Here is a 24,931-nt window from a genome sequence, read left to right on the forward strand (position 1 = left end):
CCTGCCCAGGGATAGGCTGCTGCAGTACACCTGAGTGCTGAGTTGCCACAGGCTCTGCTTGAAGGATGAGTCAGTGCAGCATGCCTGAATAATAAGTCACTGCAGGCTCTGTTCAGAGTGCAAGTCATGGCTGCTTAGTGAGCAGCCCTGGTCTGGTTGCAGGTTTCCCACTCATTGGGTATCCTAATCCACATACGGCATTGGTAAAATGTGAATTCTTTGTTATGAACAAGTTTATAACACCTCCTGTATCTATTTTGAATCTTTATATAAACACTTCCATCTCTCCTGCTTCTACAGTCTTGTACTGGGATTGTCAGAAGGTGAGTACACTGCTGCCTGATTTTTAAGTTAAAGGTTAAAATAATATGTAAGTTACCCTGTTCTGCACCAGTTACTGTTTTGTTATGCTTTGTCTTTAGCTATGTTTGTTATACCAATGAATGTGCAATACTGTAAAGGAAGTAAAACAAAAAATCCTACTGTTCACTCTTACTCCTATCCCAGACACCCTGACTCCATGTATGACAGCTTGAGATAGGTCCATATCAAATTAGGAACTCTATTATGTTGTCAAAGGCCAGGCCTGCCCTCTAGTGCTCCCTTCCATCTAAATATGGCTCTGGTGAGGCTAGTCTCAGTTTTCCCTTTACTCAGGAACCCTTAAAAAGTCCACATTGCCAAGATATTTAAAACATTCCTCTTCTGGGGTCCAATTTATTAAGTCCTACACAAAACCTTACAAAAGAAAATTCACAATGGCTTCCTCCCAGTTTCTACTGAGCTGACCGCCCCCTCCAGGTCTGTCTTCCTTTTCTCCCAGCACTTCTTGCCTAGGGCTTGGCCTTCTCCAGAGGTAAAACTAGGATCTTTCCCTTCCTGACTCAAGGCATTGCAGGAGCCTTCTTAGTCCCTGCAGTGTCCGCAGACATTGATTACCTACAGTTGTCTTCTCCTTTGTAAGGCCCAGGTGCCTTCCCTTTTGCCCAGTTGGGGAGCAGATAATCAGCCCAGGTGCAATGCACCTCCCCTCCCCCCTTTAAAGAGGCCAGTCATCCAGTGACCTCGCCCCATCCCCAGAGTCTTCTTATACCCAAAGTTAGGCTCTATGGTCCTCTTTTTGTTAAATTCTCCAGCCAAGGGGGCACTTCTGACAGGAAAAGGTCTTGTAAATCTTTATTGATAGCCCCCCTCTTGGCATCCACGTGATCAAAGCTTGGCCAACACTATGTCTGGTGCACTTCATACAACTCATGTGGTCTTCAAGGGTTCTTGGTGTGACATTGCGCTCTGTATGATTTTATGAAAGTATGCTGATGAGTATGAATATAATGTAACTAAAATATGCTTCATGCAAAAGGTCTCTTGTAAGGTATCATTACAAATCTTATAATCTACGAGTGTGGTCATCGTATTTGTATAAATGTATCACTCTCGTATCTGAAACTAGAAATATGAAATATAACTCTGAGGTCCTATTGTAATTATACAAAGTGTGGGCCATTAATGGTGGTTTGGAATCTTAATGGCTCCCATTAACCAGGACAATTGACTGTAGATGGCTCTGTTTTACTTGTAAGTCTTCCTGTATACGCGTGTGCTGGCAAGTGGGTAATGAAGTCTTACCGTGACGTGATCATGTCTCCTGAACTGGAATCCATCTTTAACCTGGTGCAATTACATTGAGAAGGAGGGGTGGGAATCCAGAGGGACAAAGGATTCCCACCTTACGCAAAAGATATATAAGTGGGTGGAACAGAACAAATGGGGCAGCCATTATGAGAAATCCCCTAGCTACCACCTGAGCTGGAACAAGGGCTGTACTAGGGAAAGGATTGTGCCCAGACCAGTAAGGCATCCAGTCTGTGAAAGAAACTTACTGAAATATCTCTGAGGGTGAGATTTTATCTGTATTCAGTTTTATTATTGTACTAGGCTTAGACTCGCATGTTTTATTTTATTTTACTTGGTAATTCACTGTATTTAATAAAATCACTTTTTACTTATTAATTAACCCAGAGTATGTATTAATACTGGGTGTGGGTGGGGTGGGGGGGGACGACAACTGTGCATATCTATCAGTGTTATAGAAGGCGAACAATTTATGGATTTATTTGGGGTTTGGACCCCATTGGGAGTTGAGCGTCTGAGTGTTAAAGACAGGAACACTTCTTAAGTTGCTTTCAGTTAAGTCTGCAGCTTTGGGGCATGTGGTTCAGACCCTGGGTCTGTGTTGGAGCAGACGGGCCTGTCTGGCTCAACAAGACAGGGTGCTGGAGTCCCAAGCTGGCAGGGAAAGCAGGGACAGAAGTAGTCTTGGCACATCAGTTGGCAGCCCCAAGGGGGTTTCTGTGATCCAACCCGTCACACTTGGCATGTCATAATTTGTACACTGTATATTTTAAACATCCAGTCCTTGGGCTACCGGTGAAGTAAATCAGCAAGGTCATGCTGTGAGTCTGATTAAATTTGTATAAAGCTGTTTCACTGCTCTTTGGGAGTTTTCCAAAATACGCATAACCCCCATCAGCACTGAGACTGACCATGACAATATCTAACCTCCTCTTGAGGTTTCCAGTTATTAAGGTCAGAATCACTTCGCCTCAAGCTTTAAGGGTTTCATTTAACCGAACCCCCATTTATTCTTCCACCCACATTGTTATATGAGTAAGACCTCCCCTTTAAGCTCCAATGTTTCCTTTCACCACTTTCTCTTCTGCACACTTTTGCTCTTCCATCACCAGAGCTTGGCAACTGATTTGCAGTTACAAGGTGGACCTCATGGTCTTACCCCCCTGCCTTTTGCTGCTTCTTGGAGCTCTCTTCTTCCTCAGCTTCTGGCACATCTCTTTCTGCAACTACTCCTGTGTAAGCCTAGAGTCACATCTTCAGGAAACAAACTCTTCAATGGACTTCAGTGACCTGCTTTCTTATTGGCTCAGAAGGCTTGTGACATTGTCTAGCTTGCCTTGCAATCTGGTGACTTTATTAACCAGCTCCATTCACTTTCTCTCACACTCAGCAAGTACATTGGCTTTGCATATATGTGGGGGTGCTTTATATATTTTTAATAATTGTAAAAAATAATAATAATGCATGGTTGGAAGTGGCTTCTTTGTGTTCCTCTTCATGTGTGTCTAACTTTGTGCTTCTATTTGTGTGACTTGTCCCGATTACATCTGATGTTCATGTGGTCCCTGTATGTATTTGCAAAATTGGCAAAGCCCTGTTAGGTAAAATCTATATATGCCTTAAATTTTCCACAAACTCCAGTTTTCTATGCTTTGAATAAAGAGAAGGAATGGGTGGGTGGGGCAAGGTAGTCTGCAAACATGTGTGCCTTGCTCACCAACTATGGGCTATAACTTCTGCCTCATTGGTTGTAGGCACAATGGCTAGATGCACTCTTGCACTCAGCCTTTTTGACAAACTAGAAGAAAGGAAGGAAGGAAGGCATTTTTTTCGGAAGATCAATCGTGTGAGCAATTTGTTTTCATTTTAAAATAGTTAACTATCGACCATTACGTACGTTTAGTTTGCAGCAGCGTGCATATGTTTGTCTCTGGGGGTATGTGTATAGCGCAATCCAAGACCATACCTCAGTAGACATACTTGTGCTAGTTTTACCTGTGCTAGCACTACTAAACTGTAGATGCAGTGTGGGCTGTACAAACCCTCCTGGAATCTGGCTGCAAACTCAGTTTGCTGAAGCCCACACTGCAACCTCTACACTGCTATTTTTAGCCAAGCTAGCGCAGGCCTGCCTACCTCAGTTGCAGTCACCTTTGATTGCACACCCTTAGGCTATGGCTATAGTGTGAGGATGTGATTGTAGCAAGATTCAGCATATCTTGCCTGCTTTAGCTCTAAATATTTTGCTCAAGTAGCAAACTACAAACAGAAAATAAGCATCAACTCCTTATGTGTAAACTGCAAGCGAAACTGTGATTGTAGCAAGGGTAGGCGGACCCCAGGCTAGCTTTAATTTAGCCAGCATAGATAACAGTAGTAGGCATGGTGGTACAGGCTTTATCACAGGCTAGCAAGCAAATGAGTATATATCCAGGCTCCCTGGACGGCTTAAACTCAGATTGGTAGCATGCACTACCATGTCTGCACTACTATTGTTACCTGTGCTGGCTAGATTAACCCTGTCACAGTTCTGTCTACCCTTGCTACAATCATACCTTCATCTGCAGTGTAGACCTACGCAAAAGGGATTTGTGCTTTTTGTTTTCTGTATGTAGTTTGCTACATAAACAAAATATTTACTGCTAAAGCATTTGATGTGCTGAATCTTACAGAAAGCCTTTTGCTTGTGTTTACAATCTTACAGATACTAAAATGTACATTCTGAAAGAGTTAGTTTGTTAGCAGAATGGAGATACTTTGTGATAAGAACAAGCAAAAATGTTATCAAATCCTTTTACCACGAATAGTTTAAGCAAAGTGTGCATTTTGTCTCATAATTTACTCAACCCATCTCTTTACTCACAAGTTGAATAATGTCTCTTTGATAGAAAGTTAACAGTAAATACATAATGTATATTTCTCAGTTAATTTCTTTTAAAGTAGGATGTTTGTGTTTCAATTATTTTGAAAAAAACAAATATGAGTGTGTCTGCATACTTTGGGGTTTGTCTATATTAATGTTATCAAAGCTGGGTGTAAAACATGGGGAAAGGAAAGGGGGAATTGGGAGCAGGGTGTGATAGGAAGGTGACCTGGGCAGCCTTGCTACCAGTGATTCAGACAGTAATATCTTTTCTCTGTGCTTTATAAAAACTAGTTTTAACAGGTGTCTGAGTTACAATGGAAAACTGCTACCTTATGATCACTGATAAAGTTCCTCTCAGAAGGTACCAGAGTGAAATCAATTGCCTCTTCAAGAAACTTTTCTCAGGAGTTTGGGACAGTTTGAGCAACAGTCAGATGACCAGTGCTCCTGCTGGGGGGAGGGTGGGTGTGGAGAGGGGCAAAGGCAGAGTGAGGGCAGCTAGCTTCAGCAGTGTTACTGAGCATGCTCAGTCTGTGCAAGCCAAGCAGCAGATTGAGGGCGGGCGGGGGGAGGGGCACATGACCTTGCATGCCCTCCCCCACGCATCGCCTGAACAGATGTCTACAGTTTTCTTTTTCATTTGTCAGTGGGCAGCTACAACTAAGAATGTAGTTTTGTATTTTCAGTGCTTGTTTCTCTTCAATTATTCTGTGCGAACACACATTGAGACATTTTAGTTAACATTTAGATGTATTTTTCTGTATTTATTCCTTTGCACATATGCTACACATCTTTCTTTTTACATTTTACCTGTTCGCATACTTTTAGTTGCAGCTCTTTATCATTTCTAGGGTTGGCACTATATGTAAGTTATTGGCTTAAAGGGTCTGGCCCATGAACTAAATCCTATTGGCTTCCTTCTCTAAAAGAGGCGGGCCTCGGGTAGAGGTCATAGGATTTTAAAACATTGGCTTTTGCATTTTAGCTTTTTTCCCCCGTTATTTTAGCTGTAGTTCTTTTCATTTGTAGGGATGGCACTATAGGTCAGTCTGGTTTTGTGGTTCTGGGCCATACACCAAATCCTATTGGTTTCCCTCCATAGGGCCCTTGGGGAGGTCATAATGGCTTGGGCCAGGCCCATCTCCAATTATTCATGTAGGATCATTTAGATTTACAAGTATCTATTTTAACAAGCCTCTGCATATATTTTAAAAGATCTCACTGTGTTCATGTTCTAGCTTTTTTAATGCATTTAGTTGTGCTTCTTATAATTTCTAGAGATAGCAATACTTCTCAGTCACTGATTTAGGGGTTCCATCCATCCACCAAATGCTGTTTTCCCTTCCTAAGTGAGGAGAGTCTTCCTTTTGGGGATCAGGAGTAGAAAGGGATTAGGACAGAATCTGAAGGGGAAAGGTTTAAGTCAGAACATCAGTTTTGGGATATCATCATTTCCTATGATGTTGTCATTTCTGGTTAAGGCAAGACTTCTGGTGACACTGAGGAAGCTGGGATTTCTGGTGATGTCATCCTTCATATAATCTCTCAATCTCCTTGACATTTAGTACTACAATACAACTTGCAGGGCATAAACCAACCTCTAACTAATTGAAGAAAACTTTGCCTGGGGGCAGATTATCCCATATCTGCCTCCACTGCAGGGTTTTTGTACCACCAGCTGGTGCTGGCCACTGGATCTGACCATGGATCTGATCCAGAATGGCAATTCCTATGTCTGTCCATTCCAAAATAAGATTCCTAGCCATTTCTTTAACAGATATAATAGAGATTAGAATTATTTAAAAAATGATAACTGTTGGATGAAATTTTAGCCCGAATATTTAGCTTACATGAGTAGGAAATAAGTGTGAGAGAGTGAATAAAATGAACATTCTTGAATGGTTTCATAGTTAAGGTATTAAGATTTGTACTTAGAAACAATACTTACAATCCTTCTACTTCTAAATCTAATTATTTGCATGTGCTTCCAAACCCAACGCATTAACTTTTCATGGATCAACTGAATTTTCCACAATATTTTCTAACTTTAGCAGAGTAACTTATGAAAATGAGCTCTATTTGAAATTTTTCCTGAGAGGCTCACATTTCTGGGGCTCTCTCTCTCTCATAATAGCTCAAGGACAAGGCCATTTAAAAATGTAAAACTTCAACACAAAAACAGTTATTCCCTGTATTTGATCTTCACAAAAACTAGCTGATAGAACAGTCAAGTTCTGCTAGCTACTTCTATTCTCTGACACTGCCAGCCTGTCTGACCAGCATCACTCCTCACAGTGACCCTGGGGAGCCAATGAGACAGGCATGGTAGCAGGGAATATGTTTGAAAGCTAAATGTGGTAAGGGAGTTGAGAGTCCTGTGATGAGAAGCAGAGTTAGGAGGTGAAGTATGTTAAGGTGTGGTGCTGTGCAGATGTGGGTACTTGGGGATAATTCCAGCTGTTGGGGGGGATTTGGTGGTACAGGGAAGGACAGCATAGAATGTCAGGGTTGGAAGGGACCTTAGGAGGTCATCTAGTCCAACCCTCTGCTCAAAGCAGGACCAATCCCCAACTAAATCCCAAAATGGCCCCCTCAAGGATTGAATTTATCAACCCTGGGTTTAGCAGGCCAATGCTCAAACCACTGAGCTATCCCTCCCCCCAGCATCTATGTGGGAGGTGGGACATGAGGGGACAATACATATCAATGTTGGTAGCAATATACATGACAAGCTATCAATATTGATTTAAAAACCCCCCCCATCATCTTGGAAATCTCTCTAAATTAAAATAGAATAAAAAGTCAAGATTGTATTGACTTTTGCACTTATGCAACCTTAACTCTCAAATACCACATTATTTCATAACATTAACCCTTCCTTATACATTCCCATCTAGTTACTACAATGACACCTTACACCAACTCACCATTATTATTTTCTCTGTTGCACTGCTGTCACAAAAGCTTCATATGCAAATGAAAAGAAACCATAAAACACACATGATCTGAACCCGTATTCATCCCTTGTGCACTATTATGACAGTCTTTGTATAAGAATGCTTTGTGAGGTATCATTTGAAAACTCATAACTCACTGGTCAATACTGTCTTGATAAAATGTGTGTGGGAATATTGTATGTAAAGTTATAAAATCCCACTGTATAGTGTTACTAAAACATATTCCAAGGCTGGGAAGTGGCCAAACCAGTTCCTCAGAGACAAAAGACAAGCTGATGCCTCAGCCAGGTGTAATCAGATCAAATGGGCCATCACCTGCTTACCTGGCTATTCATTGGCAGGAAAAGGAACATGGGCAAAATGTACATCTTAAAAAGAAACAGCTTGGGGTTCTCCGAACCTCAGCTGGACATGCTTCCCAAAGAAGAGAAAGAACTACAAGGGAAGGCAGACGCCCCCAAATGATTCCTCTCTTTCTCTCTCTCTCCACAACACAGACACCTGAAGAACAGAAGCAGCACTGGACTGAGGGAGGGAGCCTGACTAAAAGAAGTTCAGCCAGCAGGATTTCTGAAACATGGTGACAGAGACCTTGCTCTAGTTTAAGTTAAGCATTAGTTGCGTTTTACTTTTACTTTTCTTGTAATCAATTCTGACTTATGCCTCTTTATTAATGACAAAAGGATAGATTTTAAGTGAATAAAAGTAAACTTGTTTTATTTTATCTAAACCAGTATGTTTCAATTGAAGTGTTTGGGAAACTAAATTTGGGATAACAGGATTTGTGCATATCATATTTTACTAATAAAATGGTGGACTTTATATGCACTTGTATTGTCCAAGAAAGAACTGGGCAGTATGACATACATTTCTAGGGAAAGTCTGGAACTGGGAGTTTTCTGGTGTTGCTCTGTAGTGAGATTCAAGAGTGGCTGGCTGCAGCACTCCTACAATAACTGTGAGTAACCTACAGGCTGGAGGCTGAGTGAGAGCAGAGTAGGAGTGGTAACTCTCACAAAGAAGCGGTGTAAAAGGCACCCCAGGTTAGAGTCTGAGGGGACACAGCTGTTCATCAGTCCATATTGTACAACACAACCATGCTTCTTCCAACAAACTTTGGTGCACCTCTTAGTGCTATCTTATGTCTCACACACTCACACACACACGTTCAGCATTAAGGTTGTGAGTAATGGAGGAGGTATAATTTCTTCAATTATATAGCTTATTATTAATCATAACACTCAAGTTATACACATATCTAGATTAATACTGTAAACAGGACCAATTTGCAGTCAGAGTGGTGATATGCCTCTGGGACAGGGTGTAACAGGGCTTTATGGCCCCTTCTGCCACACCCTGCCCCCGGAAGCAGCAAGGTGGGAGGAGAAGAGCAGCAAAGGTAGGTCCTCCAGGCCTGCCTAGAGAGGACCTAGGCATCACTGGGCAGCCATCTTTGAAGCTAGAAAGCCTTGGTTCTCCAAGGCTACAAACAGCAAATCAGTGCCCAGCAGGCTCAGATAAAAGGAGATGCAGGGCCTTAGCCCATTTGTTCCTGACTGGGACCAGAAGAGTGAAGAAGGGAGCTCCTCTTTGGCCAAAGGAGCCTGACAAGAAGAGGTTATGGTTGACTGAACTTACACTAAGATTGCAGTGGGAGAAGAACCTGAGGATGTTGACCCTGAGATTGGGCTGGAGATAAAAGGGCCCAATAGCAACGGTTGATTGGATTTGAGCAGTATGTGGCTGCTGTGTATAGGGTTCCTGGGTTGGAACCTACTGGCCACACACAGGTAAAGTGGCATAAACTGCAAAAGGGGGCAGGGCTGATTTGGGAGCCCAAACAAAGGGCTGAATTTAAAGGGCTTAGAGCTTGGCTGAAGAGCCTAGCAAGGGCAAAGAGACATATTTGCTGGACTCTTTAATATCCCAGACTAGATTTATGTGACTTGACTGGAGGGCCAAACCACTGAAGACCTGCCAAGATCAGTCAGCAGCCTGCAAAGGTCACTAAGGGCAGGAGAAGGATTGTGATACCTCATCCAGTTGCTTGGAAGCTTCAAGAGGTGAGTGCCCTTTTACAGGCCCTTTGTGATATCGCCCTTGTTATATGAGAAACAATAAAATGTGATTATAATATCCCAATTATATCATGCTATGCCTCTAATCAAAATCAGGTGGCCCACTTTTTACTAATCTAAGAAGCATAGAAGTCAAACCTTCAGGCCCATTGCGCTTGTTGTACGAGCCATTTTCATTTGTTTTCTACTGTGCACAGTGTTCTAAATATGATAGTTAAATACCATAGAACTAAGACTCTAAATTGTATTAAAAGTAGAAGTCAATGAAAGGTACTACTTGTACACCTCTACCTCGATATAACGCTGTCCTTGGGAGCCAAAAAATCTTACCACGTTATAGGTGAAACCGTGTTATATCGAACTTGATTTGATCCACCAGAGTGCGCAGCCCCGCCCCCCCAGAGTGCTGCTTTACCACATTATATCCGAATTTGTGTTATATCAGGTGGCATTATAACGGGGTACAGGTGTATTTCAGAAGTGCCTGGAGGCTGCAATCAGTATCAGAGCTCCATTATGTCAGGTGCTTGAGAGCCATGGAAAACTAATGTCCATATTATGAGAGAGACAGGTGAACAAACGTAAGGAAACTAAACATGACTTCAATTATTTGTAGTCTGTCTTTGAGACTTACGGGGTTGATCAAGGGTTAGGAGTAAGCAGGGGAAACTTAACAAAACAAAGTATTGGTAAACCTCAGTAACTTTGAAGAACAAGCCATCTTGTACAACATTCTTTAGCAAGAAAGTTCTAAATATCCTTTAAGATGATGTGCGTGAAGAAACTAAACACACTTCACTGACTCAGCCACATCTGTATTTATTGATTCTTTATCTGAATGATGTGCTAATGAGACTCAGCAGTGGCAAGGATTGTCTTATCACAGTTCTAAATAGAAAGTCATTTTTCTCTTATATACACACTACTGTAAGTACCAAGAAGAATAGCAAGAATGGTTTCTGGTAGCTGTTCTTTTCCCATGATTTTAAGACAGAGAAACCTGCAAAATGTACAGAAATACCATTCATATAATATAGGCAAAGCCTATTCAGGTCCACCCTTATTTTCCTCTAGATATTAAAGTGTTTTAAGACTGATGTGCAAATAACTACTATTGCATGACAATAATGCTAAAGATCAGAACCAGCTAATCAGTTCTGGTTTAGACACACAGAAGTGGAAGAGAATACCTATTAAAGAATAGCATATGTCTGTTTTTATTTGCCGTATATAGCCTTTTTCCAATGTACTCATTTGCCCCGCCTGCATGCATACAGCACACCCCATTTGATAAATGGAAAGGACAATAAATTAAGTTCAGAATAGAATGACTTTTCTGTGTAGAAAATATGGCCTCTAACTCACCTACTGACAAAAGATACCTAAATTCTATACAGAGATAGGAATTTAACTAAAGCCTATTAATGCCAATGGAAAGACAAAGTGATCCCCTTCTTCTTGTTCTCATGCAATCTTATACTAATTTTAAGAAGGGCATGAAAATATTTGAAAACTCTAGTAGAGCAGGCCCTTAAAGATTCAAAAGCAAGTGGGACTTATTTTAAATTAACGGTAAATGAGTTATTTTGGGATAGTAAAAATCCTGACTAGAATTGTCAAAACTTGGAGTTTGGTTGGTTGGAAATATGTCTAGTTCTGAATAGGAACTAAAGTAGCTTTTTGAAATTTCCTGCAAAATGAAAATTCCAAAATTTTTCATCGGGAAAAATGTTTCAGAACTTGAAATTTTTCAATTTTATAAATTCTATAAAATTCAAAAATAAAACCATAAAAAAAGTGAATTTTTTGAAACTCCAAAGTGTTTTCAAAACAAAATTTGAAATTTTGTTTAACAGGAAACTGTCCAAATTGATAGGATTTCTGTGAAAATTTTCAGTTTAGATGAAAGGCTTTTCCCAACAAAAACTGTTTACCCAAAAGGTTTCTGTCCAGCTCTAATCTTGCCATTTAGATGTGGTGGTAGAAGAGTAGTATAGTAGAACTAGTGTTCACAATTGAAATCAAGGCCTTATTATACTGGGCACTGAAAACAACATACGAGACCATTTCTGTGCCAAAGCATTTACAACCAATGTAAACAAGACAGGCAAAATATGAGGAAAGAAATATTACCATCTCCCTTTTAAAGATTAAATTTCTTGTCCAATGTCTCCTCGGGAGTCTATGGCAATCCAAGAACTGAGCCTAGATCTTCTGCATCCCTGTCTCCGTGCCTTTGCCAAATGATCATCCTTCCTTTCTAGTAGCTCATAGGAGAAGGAAACAGGAGGCCACAACAGGTGGAGTGGGAAGGGACTCAGGAGGCCACAGATGGGAAAGCAGAAGTAGGCATATAGGAGGAGCTTTACTCCTCTTATTGGCAGGGGTGAAAGTAAAATTGAGCTCTTACCAGTATGGGGCCAGCTCTGGGCCCCCCTGTACGGGGTAAGCCCTGGGGCAGAAGGGGTGGGGCTGGGGGTCAGCATTTCCCAGCCAGCCCATCTGCGCTTTAAGCAGGGTCCTTTGCTGTGGCAGCGCTTTAACATCTCTGCCCCTTTTGCACCTCCCATCGGCGGCCCTGCCGGGTTGTCACTGCCCCTTTTGCGCTCCCCCATCGGCGGCTCTCCTGGTACGGACCGGGCAGGGCCGCTGATGCAGGGGCGCAAAAGTGGCAGTGACATTAAAGCGCTGCCATGGCAGCACTTTAAGCAGGGTCCTTAAAGCACTGCCATGGCAGCGCTTTAAAATCAGCGGTACAGGCTGGTACTGGCAGCTTTTTACCGGTATGGCGTACCAGCCTGTACTACCTTACTTTCACCCTGCTAATTGGCTCAATACAAGGATAATTGGATGACACAATGGCCTGTGACATACAGGAGCTCAGACTAGATGTAATGGGCCCTTCTGGCCTTAACCTGTATGAAAACTCCTTGGTGCAACAAAGCCCAGATGTGTTCATCTTAAAACATCCTCCAGAACCTCTTTAATTCATTCTTTCCGGAGGAGGAGGGGAGCTGAATTGGAGGGTTTATGTCTTTGTAGTTGGGGGAGTCTTTTACAGTAATGACCGACAATAGGTCTGCTTTGCCTTTTATTGTACTGTATATTTAATACATTTATCTGAACTCACTACATGCTGGGGGAAAAAAAGCCATTCCCAAGGCTGGGTCACTGACTTACAAACAGCATCGGACTGTTACTCATCTCAAAGCCTCTCTCTTTGTGCATGTGTGTCCCTACACACTTCAAGCCACAGATCCACTCCTGGCAGCAAAGAAATCAAGTGAGTATCCTCTTTTCTCTGGTGCAGGGAATGAGAGCACCTCCTATCTGATTCCTGCCCACTGCCTACCTTGTGCATTTTTCAAAGTAACAGTGTTGATTATTAGATTACTCTTCATTTTAAAAAGTATAAAAAGGCTCTCCAGTACCTTTTGGCATAAATTACAAAAAACAAATCAGCTAAAACTAGCAAACAACCCTAGCAACAGCCATTAGCACCACTCAGCCCACACCAGAAGAACCCACGCTCCCATTCAAACCACAGCCCCCTTCATACCCCTCTGTCCTCAACATGCAAGGTATACCTGTCTTGCTGCAGACATATGGATGGGTTAGTCCTCGTCTCTCAAGTATTTCAAAGCCGAGTCTACTTCAGAAAAAGCCATTACAAAAAAAAAAAATCATGCACACTTCCAGCATCCCTCCTTTCACAATATTCAAGTATACAACTCTAAATTATAGATCTGATTTGAGACTAGTCTAATTGAACTCTTGTACAAGACTGCCCTCTGCTGGTTCTATGGGGAATCTACAGAATCACATCATTCATACCTGGGAAAGGGAAGGCCTGCTGACAAATGAAAACCTCCTCTCATGCATTGCTGTGATGTCTCAGGTGTGTTTTGTTAAGGTTTGGACAATTTATTAAGATGAAACAATCTTCCTTGCACTTGGAGACAAAGAACTCAGTCCACTTAAATTATATATGAATCTGGGAACAAGTTTTCTTTGGTATAAGACTGAAATCAAACTTTCCCAGTCATAGGGTAGCAAGCATAGAAGGCTTTAAAATCAAGACCACAGTAAGCTAGAAGGATGTAGTATACCAAACTCTCTGTGACCAGAGACAGGGGCAGGGTTTGAAAGGCAGCATAAAAAAAAACCAAAAAAAATCAGATGTGTGCATGCAAAACAAAGTGTCTAATAGAGCTGTACAAAATTCTTAACTCAGAGAAATTTGCCTGCTTTCAGGTTTTATTACAAACATAACCCTAGGGCTAAATTTGTAAAAGAGATTTTGATAATTCTGGTCTGACTTCAAATGGACCTTGGTTGACTAGTTTCAAGTGAATCCTGAACCATTCAAACTCAGTTGTACTCCCCATTTGGTTGGGTTTGTCCCCATCTGTCATCTCTTGTCCTGTATTTAGATTGTAAGCTCTTTGGGGCAGGGATTGTCTTTTGTTCTGTGTTTGTACAGTGCCTAGCACAGTGGAGTCCTGCTTCAGGACTAGGGCTCCTAGACACTAGAATTAAACAAAAATATGGTTAAGCTCAAAACTAAGTCCAAGTGAACTGAAACAATAGTCCAGAAAGCTCTCTTCCTAGCCTCTACACAGCTGTCTAATATCTCAGAATTGGAGAGGAGGAAATACTGTTAATAGCAATATTTTAAATCTTGAAGATTTTTAGCCACCAAGGATATGTCTACACTGCAGCTGGGACTGAGCCACCCAGGCTGGGTAGACAGACTTCCACTAGCAGGGCTCGAGGTAGCGGCCTTAAACCTGTGGACATTGCAGTTTGGGCTAGAGTGTGGGCTCTTAAGCCCACTATTTTAATTGCACTAGCTCAAGCCTTGCCAGCACATCTGTACATGTGGCCTGAGAGGATGCTTCCAGCTGCAGTGCAGACATACCCCAAGACATCTCAGACATTTTTAACTCTAGCTGAAGAGATCTGACCACAAACTAACTGAGTTTAAGATGCAAAGAAGGGGAAGAGCAGCACGTAATGATATTCTAACATGAGATTTCTGTAAAGCAAACTGTTATAATGGAGAAAGACATTGAGCAGCATAAAAGTTTTGGATGAGGGTGGGGGGAATGGAAAGTCTAAAGAAGGCAATTTGATCAGAGAATCTAGTGATTTTTAAATTTGGGATTAAGCCAAGGAGGGGTAGATTTAGGCTCGGTGATGGATTGTTTAAAACTTCCAGTAATCAATCTCTCTGTTAGGGCTTTCTGTAGCGTATCATTGTTGTACCTAATGCTCAGGACACTCTGCATACTTAATAGGTTTGGGGAAAACCACTGAAGGAAATAATGCCAACTGGAAGGGTGACAGGCAATTCCAAACATAGCAAGGCAGTTTTCATCAGGGGATTTTGCAGGACAGCATCACACTATCACTGAGTATTTGAAGGAAAAAAACAAACAGGAACAGGTTAAGATCAAGTCTTATTTACTTACTCCTCTTGGGAAAATTTGACAAGGCATTAATTTCTTTGTAAGAGACTGCATGAAAAGGTAGGGGCAATATATTCAGAAGGAAAGTTAGGTGCAGAGTATTACCATGTTAATGGCATCTAATCTGCCCCACTATGTCAGGCCTACTTTAACAATGCCTCCTTTACACTCTTTAGTATCTGGGGGCATAATCCGTGTGCAAGACAATACACCCAATAGTTTAGACATAAGATCAAAAGTTGCAGCTCCAAACACACTACCAATATCCCTATACAATATAAACTGCTGTGAACACTGAGACATATTATGCGTTTCTAACTGGTATTTCATAGGAAATAACATTTTGCAGGTGAGGGGAAAAAAAAAATCTTCCTTTCTCTTTCAATTTGTGATTGTTATTTAATGTCTGGAACAGACAACATAAAACATATGCCTTTACACAGGCCAAATCCTCTTTCATGGTAGACTTTTTTTATTATTATTATTATTCAGCATGTCAAAGACATTGTATAATATGCTGCCAAAAGTCACCAGCCAATTTCAGAATTAATTTTAAACCAGCTATCTTGACTGCACAGCAGCAGGATGGAGTGCGACCTCTTCATACTCTGCTAGCAAGAATGTTTGTTTTGGGGTTGGTCAACAAACCAACTTGCATTTAGATTTGGCTAACACTTTTTTAAAAATTTGAATTTTACGGATTAAACTGTATCTTCTAAATACATTGAATTACCTTATGTATAGTTTTTCCAGGAGTATATAATGTCTTGCACAAAAGTCACCATTCACTGTCGTGCTTAAATAATATTGAGTTATTTGCTACCAATTTTCATGTACTGGAACTTTCAACTTCACACATCACTTGTGCTCTATTTCTTTTGGTAATAATACCTTCATTATTCCATTAATTACTATTTACAGCAACCTCTTTAGTGTACATAGCTCCTTAGAGGATGTTAACCTTACAGCAGACTGACCAATTTTTCCCCTCCCCCATGGAAATAAAATGCTCTGTAATTATTACCAAAAAAAAAAAAAGACTTGTTTGCAGAAACAGTGATCAAAATGAATTGGTACTCAACTGTCTATGACAATTAACAGGTAACACACTAGAGGTGAGACTAGATGATCATGATTGCTTTTGGCCTTGGAATCTGATTTGGCGGTATGACAGAGGCAATGCAATTGTGTGGGTAGGACAATGGACAGACTCAATAGACCACAGTTCTGTTCCTGGCTCTACCATTAACCTGTTGTGTGACCTTGGTCATTTTGTGCCTGCTTCTGTTCCAACCCTCTTTCTATTTTGGTTGTTAGCTCTTCAACGCTGTGACTGACTATATAGCACCTGACACAACCTGGCTATGATCTAGTTTGGGGCATCTAGGTGCCCCTCTAGAAAAAATGATGACCTGATCCTGCACAAACATGACTCCACCAAAGTCATTTGGATCTCTCCAAACACACAAGGATCCATGCTAGCACTGCCTAATAAAGGACTGGAGCCTAAAACAGTAGTAGGCATAAGAGATCCAAAGAATCTCCTTATTATTGAGAGGTCGCTGCTTTTATAGGGCATTTTAATATAAAAATACTTGAGCAGATGGTGGTGTGCTCTGCTGTTTCAGAGGAGTTATTTCCTCTCAGAATTGCACTTAATCCCCATCTAACATCCAGCAACCATGCCTTTTTTTTCCCCCTAGGTAGGTCAGGCATTAAAAGCCCAGAGGGTAAAGAGATGCAGGAATAGAATCTATGTAATGGTTGCTGGAGGCTGCCATGGAAAAACAAAAAAGGCAAGCTACCCCAAATGCCCCAGCCCCATTTTGCTAGGCACTATACAGAGATTTTAGATGCTGGCCTGGAACTGAGCTTCAGTTACACTGAAGTGTTCGGAAGTAATGTCAAATACAGCTAACAAATATTTATATGTATTTATACTTAGTGCCATATGGCAGGAGTCACTTCTTTTATTAAACAGATTCAATGGGGCTGGTTTCAGTCCTCTGCCCCTTCCCATAAAATGGAGTATTTGCCAAGCTTTCAGCCTTCCAGGGTCCAAAAGGCAGCTGAGCTTGTCATAGATTAATGCTACCAATTAGCTCAAATTACCTGTAGTCAAACCCTATCTTCCACTGCCCTGACTCCCCACAAATTTCACCCACATGAGGCAAACTTCAACTAGAACATGGAGGATATAAAACATCAATCTTCTGAACTTTAGAGAGAGACTAGAAAAAGTATTTCTTAAGGGCCAAGCCTTCCCATGACAGGTTGGAAAGGCCCTGGTATCTTCAGTGACTACCCTGCCATGGCAGACATCCCTTCCTCCACACAGCTACAACCATACAGTCATGTGCATCTGACATAACCTTATTGAATGTTAGCTTTATAAATAGCTACATTTGGGAGCTCCAGGCAGTCTGTAAAAATATGAGTAATTATACCTTGAAACTAAGCTGTAACTAGAACTAGCCAGTTTCTGTAAGAGACGATAATTTTAGACACTTGTAAGGTGCTACCTGGAGGCAATTACATTACTTGCAACCATCAACAGCTGCAGGAGCCTAATATTATTTCATCTCAATCTTAAAGGTCATCTGTGTTTCACTTATTTAATTTCAATCTTCTAGGAAGCCTGAGGCATTAAACTCTGTTGCTGGGACTTTTCCATCCTGATCATCTGTTCCTACCCATACAAGAATTTCAGAATCAAGTTTTATTTATGGAAAAAAGACTAATGATAGAACACTAATACAGAATTGATCAGCAAAACTCCTGTTTTTGTGGTTTATTTCCAGTATGGATAATGACACAGAGCAGAGACACAAATTATTGTAATCATCTGTCTTTAGGAGTATTGAGTTTCTTGCGTCTTCTGTGATACCTGGAAGAAAAAAGAATTGCAGTGGTAACAATTTGGTACGTCTTCTTGGATTTTCCTGACAGGATTTGTTTGTAACCAGTAGTCTACAGCCTACATATTATTAGAGCTATAAAAAGATACACAAGAGCTGCTCAACACATTTGTCTCCTGTTCACAAGGTGTTACCTACATAAATAACACTGCCCCTTCTACTGCTGCATGAACAAGTACACAATACAACCTACTTGAAAATTCACATCTGAATTTTGTACCTACTTTAGTTACAACCACCACGACCAAGATTATTAAAAACAATTGGCAAATAAAACTTCAGTTTTCCCAAGCTTATTTACGCTATGCACTTGATAGCACTTTGGATAAAATTCATTTCACTAGATGGTCAGATAGCTTCTCCCTTGCTGAAAAGGGTCCTTAAAAGTCAAGAAAATAAAAAATGACCTGATCCTTCATCAGGATCTGCTCATATGACTCCACCAATGACTCCCTCCCACTTTCTAAAAGCATTTAAAAAAAAAATCTGAACATCCTTTAAAAAAAAAAAAAAAAAGTATGGCCTAACTGGTATCATTTTTTAATAGTCAATTTCACTAAAAATTCAAGTGGACAGTGTCCTTTCCACTAAAACTAGTACTACACTAAATCAGAAGATATTCTTGATTTCATATACAAGAAAATGAAATGATGTTGCTTATTGTGAAAGAGCAGAATTTTTACACATTTCTACAATCAATTCTTCCTCATCTAGTCCCATATGCTCTCTCTTATATAACTGCAGTCATTCAGGGACAAATTTGGACCAGCTCTTCAGTTCTCTGTTAATTTCAGCCAACCTAAAGTGTTATGAAGCCACTTTAGAAAGGACGCATAACAGAGGCTAAAACAGGCTTTGTTTCCACTGGCACAGCTGAACATAGATAGTGCTTAAAGTGAAAGTAACTTGATCAGGAGTGCTTTCTCCTCACAAATCTTACCTTTTAAGAGACTGCAAATATAAGAGCTGACAATGCTTGCCTATCACAGGCCCTTTGAGACAAAGGAGCATCCACGGGTTTTCACAGTAATGTAAGGCTCTAAAAGCAACTACTACTAGGAAGGATTCTAGAAAGTTACCACTGGAGAATGTACGTATTCAAAAGGGGTAGATAATGCTGGGAATTTTACTTCCTAAAGTCTCTGAAGAGAAAATAATTTGACCGAAGTGGGAGAACTGAGGTCAGTAACTAAGGTCTTGTCTACACTACGGACATATTACCAAGTTTATCAGCATTGCTGATATTGGTGTAGCTCCACTGTTGTTCGGAATGTTGGAAGCCCTAGTGTAGACTGCCACTGATAAGCACCGTGTCATCTAACGCGGCTCAGAGCAGGTTTAATCGACAACAGAGATATTAGGCAGAAACTAATGTTCTTGGTCAAAGGTACTTTACATAATAGATTGGTTTCACAGTGAGACATTAATGAAGAATGCAATAATTATCTAATCAGATGAAGAAAATATCTCCATTGACATTACTGTACAATATTCTTTTTAGTAAGATTCTAAGACAGTATCTCCAGTGAAAATTAGTTAAGGAATTTATCCCTATGTAAAATTAAGTGTTATGTAAAATACTTAATAGTCTGATGCTAACATTACTATGTCATACCTAATGAGTTACTGTAGGAGTGATTTTAGCCCATGTTATTTATTCCTCTTACCCTTCGACCCCCAAAGAAAAAATACTTCAGAAAAGACACTTACTGTCCCACAGGGTACCAGCGATGTTTTGTTGTATAAAACATTTTGCTGAGCTCCTCAAATGTAGGACCTTTGCTATTCTTTAGCTCCTTCACTTCCAATCTAGATTTCAGCACTTGATCGTGTGTTTCTTCTTTGTTATTCACTGGATCTGGTCGAGGTATGGGCTACAAAATCATCAGTAATGAGCACATTACTTTAGTAAGCTCTTAGTATTTTTTTAGCTCTAACTAAAACATTTAACCACTCCCCTGAACTGTTCACAATCCATCACTGCAGTATTTTACTAGTGCATAAGAATTAGAAAAGTAAACGGTCTCAAAAGAAAATGTCTATTTATTCTATCTTATCCAAGTTGAATAAGTGCAAGGAATACAAAGGACACAAATGATAGAAAGAAAATTAATTTATCAAAATCTAAGGTTTTAGAGGCAGGTTAGGCTCCTATAGAAAGCCAGATTTGCTTTGATTAAAATCAATCTACTTTGTGCCTGTCCTACTCTGGTTGTAAATCTCGTTCCCAGAATTGTATCCCCCATGCCTACAGGGGGATCTGTCTGCATCCCCTGCAGGTAAATCTCTCCTGTGGAAGCTACAGCACAGAGAGATGAAGTGATTGGTTCAAGATCACACAGGAGTGAGTGGCAGTCAGAAGGAAAACACAGATTTGTTCTATTCAAGTTCATATACTGCACCCCTCTCAATAGTATATTTTTCCCTGCACCCATCAACAGTTTGAATTACCACTAGATCAGAGGTGGACAAACTACGGCCCGTGGGACCCTCCTGCCCGGCCCCTGAGCTCCTGCCCCAGGAGGCTAGCCCCCGCCCCGCCACTGTTCCTCCTCCCCCGCAGCCTTAGCTCACTCAGCCACCGGCGCAATGCTTTGGGCAGCGGGGCTGTGAGCTCCTGGGGCAGCACAGCTGCCGAGCCAGGGCCTGACCCAGTGCTCTGTGCTGCGCAGCGGCATGGCTGGTTCCAGCCGGGTGGTGCGGCTGCCTGTCCTGGTGCTCTGGGCAGTGCGGCTGTAGCACCGCCAGCCACCGGTGCTCCAGGCAGTGTGGTAAGGGGACAGGGAACTGGGGGGCTGGATGGAGCAGAAGTCTCGGGGAGGGGGGGCCCCATCAGGTGGCGAGAAGCAGGGAGGGTTGGATAGGGGGCGGGGGCGGGCAACGCCTGGCTGTTTCAGGAGGCACTACCTCTGCTAACCAGCCCACCATACAATTTTGGAAACTCGATGCGGCCTTCAGGCTAAAAAGTTTGCCCACCCCTGCTCTAGATAGTAGCCAAATTCATTATAAATTTATATCACAATACTCTGGCCATGTTATCCAGTGTACTGAGACACTTCATAAGAACTAAAAAAAGGATAGCCCAAAAGAACATTGTTGGCCAAATTAAAGATTGTCTGTGCTTTCAAGCAAACAGGAAACAGTTGTGCAAATCTGTATATACCTGTGTGTGCTCATATGGAATTTCAACTGAAGGATGGTAGCAGACAATTGTCCTTCCATCCGATGTCATGGCAAGTTCCACTTTACTATAAAAGATGAAAGCATTATATAGATCAGTGTATCTCTTTATTCACCCTCTTGCTCAGGTGAGAGCACTCTGGAAGAGACATGAGTTAGACTGGCTGACCAAGAAACCAGCGGAAAGTCTAGGGTATTACGTTCATAAGTTGTCTTTTGAACTTTAGATAGCAATCTTGAAAATTTTACTCACTAAGGCCTGGTCTACACTACGCGTTTAAACTGGTTTAGGAGCGTTAAACCGATTTAACGCCACACCCGTCCACACTAAGAGGCCCTTTATATCGATATAAAGGGCTCTTTAAACCGGTTTCTGTACTCCTCCCCAACGAGAGGAGTAGCGCTAATATCGGTATTACCATATCGGATTAGGGTTAGTGTGGCCGCAAATCGACGGTATTGGCCTCCGGGCGGTATCCCACAGTGCACCACTGACCGGTCTGGACAGCAATCAGAACTCGGATGCAGTGGCCAGGTAGACAGGAAAAGCCCCGCGAACTTTTGAATATCATTTCCTGCTTGCCCAGCATGGAGCTCTGATCTGCACGGGTGGCGATGCAGTCCCAAATCCAAAAAGAGCTCCAGCATGGACCGTACGGATGTGATCGGTGTACGGGCAGACAAATCTGTTCTATCAGAGCTCCGTTACAGATGATGAAATTCCAAAGCATTTTAAAAAAAATCTCCAGACAGAGGGCACAGCAGGGACTCAGCACACTGCTGCGTGATAAGCGTAACGGAAAGCCAAAGAATCAAATGGACGCTCATGGAGGGAGGGAGGGGGGACTGAGGACTCAAGCTATCCCACAGTTCCTGCAGTCTCCGAAAAGCATTTGCATTCTTGGCTGAGCTCCCAATGCCTGTAGGGTCAAACACATTGTCTGCGGTGGTTCAGGGCATAGCTCGTCAATTTACACCCCCACCCACCCACCCCCAGAAGGAAAAGGGGAAAAAATAGTCTGACTCTTTTAAATGTCACCCTATGTCTACTGAATGCTGCTGGTAGACGCGATGCTGTGGCAGTGAACTGTAGCATCCTTGCCCCCCTCCTTGGTGGCTGATGGTACAATATGACTGATATCCATCGTCATCATCAGCCTTGTGGCAGATGGTATAGTACAGAAGGACTGGTATCCATCCTCACCATCAGCCCACGAGTGCTACTACTTCCCAGTAGATGGTACAGAACGGCTGGTAACCGTCTTCATCATAGCAACAGGGGGCTGATCAGCTCCATCAGCCCCTGCCCTTCATATGTAAAGAAGATTCTGTTCTGCCTGGACTATCATAGCAGTGGGATGCTGGGCTCCTCTCCCCCACACTGCTTAATGTCCTGTCTGGACTATCATAGCAGCTGGAGGCTGCCTTCCCCTCATTTTATCTCACTAACAAGTCACTGTTTCTTATTCCTGCATTCTTTATTACTTCATCACACAAATGGGGGGACACTGCAACGGTAGCCCAGGAAGGCTGGGGGAGGAGGGAATCAACAGGTGGGGTTGTTGCAGGAGCACCCCCTGTGAATGGCATGCAGCTCATCATTTCTGTGGGATCTGACATGGAGCGGCTGTGCTCTCTGATACACTGGTTCTCTAGTACACTTGCCCCATATTCTAGGCAGGACTGATTCTATTTTTTGATACCATAAAGGAGGGATTGACTCAGGGAGTCATTCCCATTTTTGTCTTTTGCGCCCCTGGCCGATCTCAGCCAGGGGCACCTATGACAGCAGCAGATGGTACAGCACAGAAGGACTGGTAACCGTCATCTCATTGCCAATTTACAATGGCATGGTAGATGGTACAGAACGGCTGATAACCATCTCTGCTATCATGCAAAAGCAAATGAATGCTGCTGTATAGCGCTGCTGAATCACCTCTGTCAGCGGCATCTAGTACACATACGGTGACAGTGACAAAAGGCAAAACAGGCTCCGTGGTTGCCATGCTAATGGCGTCTGCCAGGGCAATCCAGGGAAAAAGGGCGTGAAATGATTCTCTGCCATTGTTTTCCCAGAGGAAGGAGTGACTGACGACATTTACCCAGAACCACCCGCGACAATGATTTTTGCCCCATCAGGCACTGGGATCTCAACCCAGAATTCCAAGGGGCGGGGGAGATTGCGGGAACTATGGGATAGCTACGGAATAGCTACCCACAGTGCAACGCTCCAGAAATCGATGCTAGCCTCGGACCGTGGACGCACACCGCCGAATTAATGTGCTTAGTGTGGCCGCGTGCACTCGATTTTATATAATCTGTTTTACTAAACCGGTTTATGTAAAATTGGAATAATCCTGTAGTGTAGACATACGCTCAGTGATTTAGCAGACTAAGAACCACTGACTTTCAATGGGACTTAGACTTCCGAGTCACTTAGACATCTTTGAAAATTGTACCCAGCACCAGGGTTAAATGCATAAGATTTCCAGATAGTTTCCTCACAGTATTTTTTTTATTAATATTTGGAAACTAGGCTTAAAATGTCTACACGATACCTAGAAGCCAGAACTAAAGCACAAAAGACAATGGCAACTAGCCCCTCTCAATAAATTTCAGGGCCAATGCTCTACAGAAGAGAGTCCAGCACCTGTAGTCCACTAGGCAGGAAAGGGAGCTGGGATTTCTACCAAGTGCTAGGCTCTACTAGTCAGCTTCTAGCTACTAAGCATGATAAATGTGAAGCTCCACCAAACTCATTCTGCTGGAAGAGATGAGGCTTGTCTCATCTTCCCTGGAGAGCCTGTTAGCATCTATGAGGTGAGAGGATCTACGCTATTCTACCCTCCCTTCCCCACTTCTTTAGATTTCTATCCAGTAAAGAACTCCAGTAACTGATTATGTTGCTACTCAATTTTCCCAAGCAGCTGCATGAAAGTGCCATGACTTTTGTCTAAGTACCAAAAAGCAGCCATGCTCTTTAATTTTCACTGGGCCTCTTGACAAACCTATGAATATCAGGAGAGGTACTACAGCCCTTTGTCTATAGCAGGGGTGGGCAACCTTTCAGCAGTGGTGTCCCAAGTCTTCATGTATACACTCTAATTTAAGGCTTCGTGTGCCAGTAATACATTTTAATGTTTTTTAGAAGGTCTCTCTATAAGTCTATAATATATAACCAAACTACAGTTATGTAGAGTAAACAAGGTTTTCAAAACGTTTCAGAAGCTTTACTTAAATTAAAATGCAGATCTTATTAGTTTAGTGTGATCCTTGCCCTTGCTGAGTTTTCCAATGTCTGGTGGCACGTATTTAGATACTTTAAGCTGCACACGGGCTTCTGAGTTATAAGCTGATAACCGGCTGGCAGGAGGTCAGCAGCTGGAACCCCAGATCGGCAGCTGAGGTGAGTGGAGCTGGCGGCTGGTAGGGCTGAGCAGGGCCGGAAGCCTGGGCCCTGTCTGGCAGGGGGCCCGCGCTGGAAGCAAGGTAAGTGGGGCAGCGGCGGGGCCCCTGGCTGGTAAGGGGCCAGCCCCCCTCTGGGGTTACAGCCGCCGACTCCTGCCAGCTGGGGTCTCAGCCCACTGCCAGCCTGGGGTTCCTGAGTGGGACCGGCGGTGGGATCCCAGCTGGCAAGGGGCCAGCAGTGGGAACCCCAGAGCAGTGGCAGGCTAAGCAGCCCAGCCCGCCGCCGCTCTGGGGTTTCCACCACCGGCTCCTGCCAGCTGGGGTCTCAGCCTGCCAGCCTGGGGTTCCTTCCTCCAGGCCAGCAGGGGGTGCTGAGTGGGACCCCGGCTGGCAAGGGGCCAGCAGCGGGAACCCCAGCCCA

General features: G+C 42.5%; 1 protein-coding gene and 1 long non-coding RNA gene across 3 annotated transcripts in view; one reads left to right on the forward strand and one right to left on the reverse strand.

Annotated features, from left to right (window-relative positions):
• On the forward strand, positions 1-17,766 carry LOC120375697. The gene is made up of 4 exons (XR_005586693.1): positions 1-323; positions 7,953-8,035; positions 9,386-9,518; positions 17,638-17,766. It is a non-coding gene; the product is annotated as an uncharacterized LOC120375697 (long non-coding RNA).
• Positions 17,767-24,931, reverse strand: part of MRPL42 (mitochondrial ribosomal protein L42) — a 14,227-nt gene continuing 7,062 nt past the window's right edge. For both annotated transcript variants that reach the window (XM_039496508.1, XM_039496518.1), the window contains exons 4-6: positions 21,086-21,170; positions 19,633-19,796; positions 17,767-17,891 (exon numbers count right to left, since the gene is read on the reverse strand). In XM_039496508.1, the coding sequence (XP_039352442.1) occupies positions 17,846-17,891; positions 19,633-19,796; positions 21,086-21,170 (295 nt within the window). In that variant the 3' untranslated portion in view covers positions 17,767-17,845. The remainder of the gene's footprint in view (positions 17,892-19,632; positions 19,797-21,085; positions 21,171-24,931) is intronic.

The sequence above is a fragment of the Mauremys reevesii genome, linkage group 1, assembly GCF_016161935.1.
Source record: "Mauremys reevesii isolate NIE-2019 linkage group 1, ASM1616193v1, whole genome shotgun sequence".
NCBI classification, from domain to species: domain Eukaryota; kingdom Metazoa; phylum Chordata; order Testudines; family Geoemydidae; genus Mauremys; species Mauremys reevesii.